This window comes from Carya illinoinensis, chromosome 10 (genome assembly GCF_018687715.1).
Source record: "Carya illinoinensis cultivar Pawnee chromosome 10, C.illinoinensisPawnee_v1, whole genome shotgun sequence".
Lineage (NCBI taxonomy): Eukaryota > Viridiplantae > Streptophyta > Magnoliopsida > Fagales > Juglandaceae > Carya > Carya illinoinensis.
This window is the reverse complement of record NC_056761.1, coordinates 18,135,733-18,147,737: the sequence shown is the minus strand read 5'-3', so window position 1 is coordinate 18,147,737 and position 12,005 is coordinate 18,135,733. Positions and strand designations below refer to the sequence as shown.

The window sequence follows — 12,005 nt, the reverse complement described above, 5'->3', positions numbered from 1 at the left end:
TAACGACGCACCGTCATTCAGTCGACTGTGTCTAGTTGGTCAGCTCCTGATCCTCCTTCAGGTCCTGTAACAAGATCTACCATTCGGGGAGAATGGTAGTTGGGACTAACACAATGAGATTGGATACAAATCTCAGCAAGTTAACAAAAAACTTTCACACATGCTAATGACACATGGATGACAGTAAAAGCATAAATGCATAATCAAATTCATAAATAATTAAAGCATAACTTAGCGTACAACATAGCATAATTGACATAACTTACATTGAAACATGAACTGAACTTAACTTGACATGAACTTGATCAGAAACTTGACTTTAGTATGAACTTATTCTGAAACTTGAATTAACATGAAAAATACATACTATACAGTTGTTGTGGCCCCATGTATTCTACGTATAAATACATACTCCACAGTTGTTGTGGCCCATGTATTCTATGTGTAAATACATACTCCACAGTTGTTGTGGCCCTATGTATTCTATACAAACTGAATGTACTCAAGATGAAACGTGACTGGAATACGAAAGGACTGGAGCCCTGACGTAACATAACGTGATTTGAACATAACTTGAAATACATGACCAACTTGAGATAGAAACATTTCGTAACATGGCATAACATATAATAGACAACATATTTAACATGACATACTTGTAATGTACAGTAATACATGACAGAATATATTATGTAACAGATAAAAATTGATGACAGAATAAATTCTGTATAATAGACAATTATGTGATAACTTGGCATGGCATGACATATATGATAACATACATACATACACTGTAGTTCCTTTACTTAGCACACATACACAGTAGACTGCTAGTAGTTAAAAGCTAACTTACCTCGATCTCCGCGTTTCTTATAAAACTTCAAGTGCGATCACGAGGAACTGTAATTAGTGATTCTAAAAGTTAGAACTAAATCAATAATAATTTGAAATATGGAAAATACTAACTTAAAGAGTAACATTTTTATTTTACTCTCTACATGTGGGAAAATGACCGTTTTACCCATAACTTAAGGATTTTGCATACTAATTCCAAAAGTTTCCAAAATTTACATTCCTCATATAAATTTTGTCCTAAACTTAAATATCAACTCAGAAAAATTTAAAACAAAACACAACTATGGAAAACACACTATGGCCGAAACATCCATAGGCCATTTCCCTTGATTTTTGTTGCAATTCCTTCCAACTTCAAAACTCATGCTTAAACCAAAATTTTGCAACAAACATCTTCCAATCCTAAGTTCAAAACCATACTTAAAACATCCATTTAGAAAAAACTAATAATCAATACCAGACTTTTTTGTAAACAGATCCAAGCACTTGAATCACAAGTTTTGACCTTAAATCAAAACATCTCCAAGAATTTCAAAAATCAAATCTTACTTCTAACATATTCATAATATCATCATAACATCAACCATGCTTTAAATCATCAAACTAAAGTCACCAAAATCACAAAATAACATTTGGAGTTTTTGGTTTTACACTTAGTCCAAAAACAGAAACTTTTTCCTCAACTAGTTTTGATAAATCTCTTGATCTATGACTTATAAATATATTATCTTCAAACCAAACCATTACATGGTTTAAAAAGATGTCCTAAAACATATATAAGCTTCTAATTCAAGATCACATGGTTAAAAATTAACCAAAACATAAATTTAGCCGAGAACATCCACACTTTAGCTTATCTGAATATCTCTTTACATAAAATTTTATATCTTTGAAACTAACCTCAAATATCTTCAAAATAATAATCTAACATGTATATAAGATGCTTAGGATCCTCCAATAAAATTATCAAAGTTATTAGAATAGGTTTAGACCACCAAAGAGTTAAACTTTCTCAAAACAGAAACTGTTTTTCCTCTTCCAGTTTCTAAGTTTCTAAATCTAAGAAAATCTTTCATTAAAACCTTTAATCATGCAAAAAGCCTCAACCAATAGTCATATATACATGTTAACAATACTCCATAAAAGTTTCAGACCAATATCTATCCATTAGCTTGGTCCAAAACTTCAAACTATAACATATTCTCCAGTTTATCTCCTAGAATGACCTTTTTATAGTTTACACAATATTTGACTGACCAAATGATCTTCAAATGTGGCAAATAAGATATTCATGTAAACTAGAGTAAAAAATAAACAACTTATATGAAGGAGACTTTATGATAAAACACTTACAACAGCTTCGAAATGGGCGTGTAAAAGAACTCCTAAAAGCTGTCCGAAAGAGAGTGTTTGATAATCTTTTATTGGAAGGTGTAATTGAAGATAAGTTCATGGGTGCTGGCTGGACATACTTATGGACGAGATAAGGGAGGTGATAAGGCTGGAGTTGAGAGTTGAGTGTGGTTTTCTCCTACCCAAAATATCTATAAAAGATTATCTCAAAATATTCTATCCAATAATGTCTACAAAAATCAGTTCAATATATTTTCCAAATGTGGAGTAGACTTGGAAGAGTAAGGTGGCTAAAATATTTCCATGTGTCCAAATAAAATTTCGCTAACCTAATTTGGACATTACACACTGTGATTTTGAAAAACACTGAGCTTAGTACGTTTACCGAGGTTACTATTCACTCCAAAAATAAACGTAACAAACTTAGTACTGAAAATCCTAAATATTCAATTAAGCCTAGTGGTGTAGACTATAATGTATTCTGACACTTCTAACTATCTCAAATAATTAAAATCGCATTTCTAGCACCATAGTGAGTGATAACACTAACTATGTTGACATGCTAAAACCTATGCGATTAATCAATTCGTGTAAACTTACGGAGTTTTCACGAGGTTGCTAAGGTCAATAGAAATTCCACAATTAAATTTCTAGCGGCTGTTACAACTAGCATACGAACAATACCATTTGACTACCAGTACTGTAGCACTGAAAACCATACTGCTGATGTGGTAAGCAGGCACCATCTGATATTTTCGTTTATTGGCCAATGCATATCTCCCACATCATGAGTTTGGAAAGGTTCAATGATCTATTTATCATTGGTTTTCAGATCACCAATGGAAGTTCAGTGTTATCTATTTAAAGAAAGTAATATTACATATAGTAATGAAATGTGTAAGTATTGAAATGTGTAAGTATCGTGCATCACTTTAGAAAATAGTAGAGTCTATTATTAATTTTTTTTTCATACAGATCTCATATTTATTCACTATTTTTAAAATAATTGTGTGACGCTTACGCACTTACGGCTGTAACTATCATTTATCTTTAAACTCTATAATATGGTATAGTATTACAAAAATATATATCGAGCACTCTACATCACGCCTTTGGAAGCTAACAAAGAATTTGTCCGTTCAAAGAGAAAAAACAGAGAGCTCAAATACCACTTAGAAAATAAAATAAAATGGAGAAAATAAAATAGAGAAGGGGAAGGGATAAGGAAAGTGACACTTTTAGGAGTCAGGACTACATGTTTTCTATTTTGATCTGTCTAAATAGATATCATATGTCTCTATTTATAGGAAAATTAGATTAGAGAAATAATGAAAATACAATAAATCAATGATACTAATTGATATTTATTGATTTACACAGTAAACTCAATTTGGTAAAGAATACTGAATAAGTCATATCACCATACTTACTAGAATATTATGAATATCTTCTAAGTATGGTAATATTCTAACATAATATTCTAACATAACTAAAATAGATTTTATTGATAATATACAATAGAATAGTACTATTTTATAATTATATATAATAGTACTATTAGTAGCTAGGGTGCGGTATTGCCTAACGAGTGATGCTAGATATAATAATAGGTATATAAGAAACCTTGTGTAATTTATTTTTTTCAAAGAGATTGCAATGGGACTTGCATATCCTACTTAAGATTGCACAAATCATTTTTCATAATCAAAGTACACACAATGTGCACAAAAGAAAACCCCAGTTTAAAAGCTAGAAACATGGACAAAATAATCATTAAGATCACTTAATCGATTAAAACTACTAATACTAATTATAAACAAAAAAATAATTATAACTACTGTCCAATGGGACAAAGTTTTAGCAAAGCATAGGATTATTACATCATTTCTGTAATTTTAATAAGAGTGCTACTACTTAACCACATGATTTTGCGCCCTCAAAATTACCAATATATAGTACTAGTGCAATTGCAATTTTTTTTTCCTTTTTCTTTCAAAGATTTTTTAAACATCTTTAAACCTTTTTTTTAAAATATACAAATTTATTAGTAGTCATTCCTTAACCGCTAAAAAAATTTAAAAAATAAAATAAAATACACGAGCGGTACTCAAATTGAGGGGACAAAATCATGGGACCAAATAGTATTATCCTTTTAATAAGAACGTACGTTTCTCTCTAATTTTGGATGGATTGAAAGTTCATCAAATTGAAAAAAGATAACCACAATAATATTTAATATCACTACATTTAATGTTGACCACAGGAGATCTCTACGCAATAAAAACCCCACATATAAATTTAGTAGTCATATTCTATCTATTTTTTTCCCAATTCAATTTTCTAATTGGGGTCAAGGATTAGAGATCTTAGAGGATTTCAATCCAATTTTGGAATTGACTATTTATGGCCTATTACAGTTTTTCAACAGCATGGCTTACCTTCGTGAGGCCATGGGCGGCTAGGAGTTGCTCTAGGGATATCAATCCTATATATGAATTGAGGTGTTCGATCCAATATGTAGTATATATATATTACAATTAGCTGCAAAATGAGAAGAAAACAAACACACAAAAGCCAACTGACAGATACTAAAATGGGAAAATCAAACAACCCATTCCTGTATCTGCCAACGACAAGAATGTTTCCTTTAATCTCCCTTTTTCTTCTTTTTCATGTCCCTGCCTCATGGGCAGCTTCCGATTCTGCCCATAACGCCTTTGTCCAGTGCTTATCATCTCAAATAAAGCAACCAGCACAAATCTCCAAAATAGTTTATGCTCAAAACAACCCTTCCTACTCATCCGTCCTCCGCGCCTACATCCGCAATGCACGCTTCAACACCACATCGACGCCAAAACCTGTCATCATTGTGACCCCGACGGAGGAATCCCATGTCCAAGGCGCTGTGATTTGCGCCAAGAAAAATGGCATCCATCTAAGAATCCGCAGCGGAGGCCATGACTACGAGGGCGTCTCGTATGTATCTCAAGACCCATTTGTCATCCTCGATATGTTTAATCTTCGTTCTGTTGTGGTCGATGCCAAGGAAGAAACTGCATGGGTGCAAGTCGGCGCGACGCTTGGAGAAGTTTATTATAATATATGGCAGAATAGCAAGTTGCATGGCTTCCCGGCGGGGGTTTGTTCCACCGTCGGCGTTGGTGGGCACTTAAGTGGCGCTGGATATGGTTTCATGGTTCGGAAATATGGACTTACCACAGATAATGTCCTTGATGCGAAGATCGTGGACGTTAATGGAAAAATCCTTGATAAGACTTCAATGGGAGAAGATCTTTTTTGGGCCATTAGAGGAGGAGGAGGTGCAAGTTTTGGAGTAATACTCGCATTCAAAATAAAGTTGGTTCCTGTTCCGGAAAAGGTTACAGTTTTTAGGGCTGAAAGGAGCTTGGAAGAGAACGCGACCGATATTGTCTATCGATGGCAGCAAGTCGCTCCGACCACGGATGACAACCTGTTCATGAGAATGCTGATACAGCCCGTGACATCCAAGGTGAAGAAGGGGGAGAAGACAATCCGAGCATCGATAGTCGCATTGTTCCTCGGCAAAGCCGATGACCTGATCACGTTATTAAGCAAGGAGTTTCCTGAACTAGGTTTGAAGAAGAATGATGTGATGGAAATGAGTTGGATTGAATTTGTTGTGTGGGCTGGCGCCGGCGATGGCAATGTCACCTCCCCGAAAGTCCTCCTCGACCGACACCCGGACACGGCAATCTTCGGGAAGAGGAAATCAGATTACGTGCAGAAACCGATTTCGAAAGCTGGGTTGGAATCTATATGGAAGAAAATGATTGAGCTCGGAAAAGTTGGACTGGTTTTCAATCCTTATGGTGGGAAAATGAACCAAGTACAAGCATCCGCACTTCCTTTCCCACATCGTGCAGGGAATTTGTTCAAAATCCAGTACTCAATAAGCTGGCAAGATGCAGGAATTGAGGCAGAAAAGAACTTCATAACTCAATCAAGGAGCCTTTACAGTTACATGACTCCTTTCGTGGCCAAGAATCCTAGAAGTGCGTATTTGAACTATAGGGACCTTGACATTGGGATCAATCACCATGGTAAGAACAGCTATGCAGAAGGGAAGGTTTATGGAACCATGTATTTTCATGAAAACTTTGATAGGTTAGTGAAGATCAAGACTAAAGTTGATCCAGACAATTTCTTCAGGAATGAGCAAAGTATCCCTACTCTTCCTCATAATTGAGGTTTAGGAAATTTTATTGCGACACATTAATTAATAATGTCGTGGTGGTCAGTCTCGACGATCGATCGAGGTGGATGATGATTCTTACTTTGTAAGATTTTTTCTATTTCTTGGCAGCGCTCTTCGCTAGCTATTTGCCAAACATTTCTCATAATTTTGTAATAATGATATTTATTAATCTTTCTTTCCCAATTATATTATATATCCCTATGACTAATCGAGCAGTTGTAATTTGTTCTACTTTTCAATATGTTGTTTAAACCAGTTGAATTGATGAATGTAAACATTCGAATGCTCGATCTTGAGTTTTTCTGATCGATCCAGACTCGTGTAACCTCTCACATCAAAGGAGATTAATTTCGGCAGCATCAATCCCCGGCCCCTAAGTTCTCAAAATAAGCACATTAACCAGCTAGGTGCCTATGTATCTTGCAATGTACGTACAACATCGATCGCAACTAACTGCATGCACCTAAAGAACAGATCCAAGAGATGAAACCAATGAACTTTTCATCCATCATTTTGTCAGAATAAGGAAAAGGGATTTTTTGTCAACATCTGAAAAGAGATTTTTATATTTTTTTTCCCCTATCAAGCAAACATTTTGTTAGCATAAGGAAATCGAGATACATGAGGGAAGGGTTCCCAATAAACACCCCATTACAACAATCACAATGCAGAAATGAAAACTAGATCGAATTTTGGGACCAAAGACTTCCCATTTCTTACAAAGAGAGCACCGTCTTAAATGACGGTTTTTTTACGGTTTGCATAATTGTGCAAACTATGTTGCCATCGTTAGAGGAGGTGGATTTTGGAGATGCATTGTAATTTGTTGTCTTGAAATGTTCACTGAAGAGATTGGCATCCCCTACCCCAAGATCTTTGATTAGGAAAGCGGAAATATATAAATCGGCATCGATTGGCGGATTGCTGATGACTGAGTTTCTTCAAGCCCAACCTACCTGTGATAGCGTGTGGAGACCACAGTGAGATGGGGTGGGTCAAATCTAAAAGATCTTGAGATAACAAGAACACTAGTACGGCGCATGTAGCCATTAGATACATTTTCACACCAACATATGGTAAACATGCGCAGAGCAAACCGTGCCTGAGAATCAAGCGCCAAGATTTTTGCAGCAATTCTTCTTTGTGCCAACAGGTTAGCGACTAGGGAGTTTTGCGGTGATGCGTGTGTTGACAAACGGTCGCCTGAGTGTTGTACGTCGGGCCTAGACCAAATCGGAGGAAATGAAATTTTAGAAAGACAAGAAGTAAAACCCATAAACATATTGGTATTGGAAATAGAAAGTAGAGGAGGATGGGAGCCGATTCTCCATCGTCTTCTTCGGTGGAACAACAATATGAAAATGAGGGACTTTTCTTTTTAGAGAGAAGTGGGAGTTTCTCTTTCTAGAAAAGATAAGCTAAGGAAATTTGAAAAACTCTGGATTTGTATTTATCTTTTAGATTCTAGTTGAAGGTCATTCATTAAATCGTAAATGGGGTGCAAGCTTAGATGCCACACGTATTGATAATGTATTTTTTGGCGTCAACTTCATATATAGTCACGATCCTCTCCTCTCTCATGGTGGTTCTTGGTGGCAGTATGCTTGGGTGTTCATTCATGGTTGGGTTAATAAAAAGTGGCAAGAAATTAACTAAAAAATTACCGATATTTACATAGTTCGGTACAAAGGTCTTTGTCCACGGGTATAAAATCTACTATAAGTATAGTTTGATATAAGCTTTTCATCCCCACTGAACTCTCTACAATTACTCCTATGGAATTCTCTCTATGGAAAATGGACTTGGACATGTCTGGTTCACCCATTCTCTCCAGTGGTCCTACATATCTCAAATGAAACCGATCTAGCTCCTCTTTGTTGTCTCCTTCGCCCTTTTAAAAGCATTGGCATTGGTTTGGCCAAATTCATCTTCAAATTTGACTAATATCAACACTTTTTTACATTTGTCTACTCCATCACAATTCAATCCCCACATTAGATTAGCCATTTATTTTTTATATAATAATAAAATATTATTAAATTAATAAATTTTTTATTTAATTTATTTTCTCACATTTTGTAATTCTACCAATTAAATGTTAATAATAATTATATTCTAATTAGATTAATATTAAAAAAAGTATTATTAAATGTTAATAATAATAATTATTATATTATATTACATGAATATTATTATATTATAATTCAATTAATATTAAAAAATTATTATTAAATGTTAATAATAATTATATTCTAATTAAATTAATATTTAAAAAAGTATTATTAAATGTTAATAATAATAATTATATTATATTAATATTACAAAAAAGTATTATTAAATGCTAATAGTAATTATATTCTAATTAAATTAATATTAAAAAAGTATTGTTAAATGTTAATAATAATTATATTATATTCAATTAATATTAAACAATATTATTAAATCTTAATAATAATTATATTCTAAATGTTAAATGTTAATTATATTGATCTAATTAATCTAATTTATTTGTTTGGAATGATAAATTAATATTTTAATGTTTGATGAATGAGTAGTGGTCTTCCATCTTTAGCCAACCACTGTAGCAAAAGTCTAAATTATTTTAGATTTATCCAATTCAATATAAAGGATTTTTTAGTCAAATTATATAAAATTTGGTCAAGCATCTCATTTGGCCAAGCCAATATGAATGCTAAATCTCTTCCCATTGCTTTATGTCTTGCCCTTTAGTTCTATGTCCCATCTTTTCTTTATGTTTGATCAAGCATTGTCATTGTCAAACCCTCTCTTTCTCCTTTCTTATCAAGGGGGCTGTCATCTTCCATAGACTTTCGGCGGCCTTTACACTTCCGCTCATTTTATCCCTGGCCTAGCTAACACGTATGGATGCATATGATATGTAACTTACACTATATACACTGTTATACAAATGAACGCATAACATTTTACATGTAATATTAAATGTTACACACACACACACACATATATATATATTATGTGACGATCGAACATCTAACATCTATAGAAATTTGGTCTCTTAAATAAATATCCATATTAAATATTAAATACAGTAGTGAATACACGTTACATAAATATTTAGTTTTAGTGATATTCACACAATATGTCACACAGATACAATATTAAATTAAAAAAAAAAAAAATTGTTCGGAGTTAGGACCATGTATTTTTAACAAGAATAATTTTATTTGAAAATTTTTACATTACATATATAATTTAATTTAAAAGATAAATTTTAAATATTCAAACTTATCAATAGATTGTCACGTGGATCCGTGATTTGTGTGCGACGTTTACAAATAGCACTATTTAAAAACAGTCCCCCACTGCTGCATAATTGGAATTGGGTTTTGCTATACAACCTCTCACATTCCAATACTCTACTTTTTATTAATTTTTTAATATTTTTTTAATATTATTTTTAAATTTATACTTTTTAAATTAATTTAATTATTTTATTTATTATTTATATATTAAATATTTGATAAAAGATAAAATAATAAAAATTAAAAAAAAAATAGAATATTTGGGTGTTGGGAGGTTTTGTTGATTGGTATTTGGAAAGTTTGCTAGGGCACTATTGTCCTGTGCACTATTTGGATATACTATTTAGAACCCTATGTTTATCAGCAATAGCCCCTTGTGGGTCCTTTGGCAACAACCCTCTCTTACAATTCGTCCATTACAGTTAACGGAAGAACATGCGGCCCAATCAAATGAGTAGTTGCCGATTACTACCCATAGGGATAGCTGGATCTGGGGTCATCCAAGGCTTAGCTTCATACGTTGTCGCCATTCTCTCTCTCTTATTTATTTATTTATTTATTTATTTATTTTAAGCATACGTTGTCGCGATTCACTCGTGATAGAAAACTATCAATTTAAAAATCACCTTAAAATATCACAAATTTACAATGTACCCACGCCATAAAATAATTTCTCGAGGAAATATAACCTTTTAATTTTATTTTTTATTCTCGAAAAAAGACCCATGGCTACGTGGCCTACAATGTGGTCCTGTAGCCACCTTGATTTCTCATTTTCTTATTATTGAATTTTTTTATAATACTATTATATATAGTTATAGAATATCCAAATATCGTACGGTTACTTTAAAAAGAATATAATTTATTATTAAAATTTTTTTTTATACGAATCTCATATTTATTTTTTTTTTTAAAAATGATTAAACAACGCTTACACACTCACGACTGCAACTATTATTTTTCTCGTTAAAATTGATAGTTTTTACTATTTGCAAATGGGGAAATTGAGTTAGTCATGAGATTAATAGTTTATATTCATTAAACAAGTATTGGATTTGCTTAGAATTTTTTCAAGAACTCAATCTCAAACATGGTTAAGCTAAATTAGTAAGTTTTTATTTTCTAAATTTTTGTATCTGAATATAAGTTCTCAAACTATTACTGTTAGTTGACTAAAATTCTATTGAATTCACTAATGAAGCTAAAGTTTAGGTTATGACTCAAATTTGACTTAAGGGAGCATCTACATCTTCCAATTCTCACCTCGTCTTTTTGGCCTAGAAAAAAAAATGCTAGGCTTCACCAGTAAATCCACAACATGATGGAAACTTCAATTTTAAATGTGAAATGAGCAATATACATTTTCAAGTATACATTTCAAATATACATTTCAAATCTCACCCAAATGGGATGTTCGAATTCGAAGAGACAGAGCATATTGGATGCATGTGAAGTCCATACTATTCGAGGCATCATGAGTAATCATTAAATGTCATAAACTCTACATATTGTGTATAAACGAATTGCTAGTTGTAGAATATTATTCTCCTCAGACACCACACAACAGTTTTCTTCAAAGGAAAAATGCTTATAACCTGCCTCGTCTTGTGAAACTTGGATTAATGGGTCTCTATTTGACCAAAATAATAAAAAAAATAATATTACAAATCAAATAATATAGTCGCAGTATGCATATAATCAGCCTCTTGCGTAACTCAGTGACATGGATCCGTTTTACATTAATGCGAAAATGGGGCACTGAAACAGTAAAAAAAATGTACGAGTATAAATCTTTTACTTGTTCATGTGTTCGGCTCTATGTAATTCCCCTGCAAGATTAGGATGTACGGTTTTTTCTCTGTGCACCTAGACTCTGCAAAGCGGGCTTTGCTCTGCCTCTGCCAGCAGCCAAAGGCTGGGCCCTGGTAGCAGGTGCAGGAGCAGCAATAGCATTCCAGAGGTCATCATCATTTACTGCCCCAGCTCTTTTTACATTCAAAGGTTTTGATACTGTTTTTGGAGCAGGGGCAGCTATGGAATCCCACAAATCACCATCATCGTCGTGCTTGGTGACCTTTGCTGTAATTTTCGTCCGTGAACTTGCAACTAGAAGAGAAAAAAAATCCATTAAGAGCCTTCTTGAATAAAAATTCCAATAATAAAGTAATCCTAAAGAGAAAATTGTATTTATGAGGAAGGATTGATGCTTGAATATGTGCATACCCGTGATAAGCTGAGTTTTCAAGTAGATATCAGAAGCAATAAATAATAATTAT

At 33.2% G+C, this 12,005-nt stretch overlaps 2 protein-coding genes across 2 annotated transcripts in view; one reads left to right on the top strand and one right to left on the bottom strand.

The window, feature by feature from the left end:
• The first annotated feature begins 4,754 nt into the window (after positions 1 to 4,754).
• Positions 4,755 to 6,653, top strand: LOC122278805 (berberine bridge enzyme-like 21). The gene has a single exon (XM_043089007.1). The coding sequence runs from the start codon at positions 4,757 to 4,759 to the stop codon at positions 6,434 to 6,436; it is 1,680 nt and encodes a 559-aa protein (XP_042944941.1). The 5' UTR covers positions 4,755 to 4,756; the 3' UTR covers positions 6,437 to 6,653.
• Positions 6,654 to 11,190: 4,537 nt separating this feature from the next.
• Positions 11,191 to 12,005, bottom strand: part of LOC122278789 (probable inactive serine/threonine-protein kinase scy1) — a 33,879-nt gene continuing 33,064 nt past the window's right edge. The window contains exon 21 of the mRNA XM_043088990.1: positions 11,191 to 11,835. Coding sequence (XP_042944924.1) covers positions 11,567 to 11,835 — 269 coding nt within the window. The 3' untranslated portion in view covers positions 11,191 to 11,566. The remainder of the gene's footprint in view (positions 11,836 to 12,005) is intronic.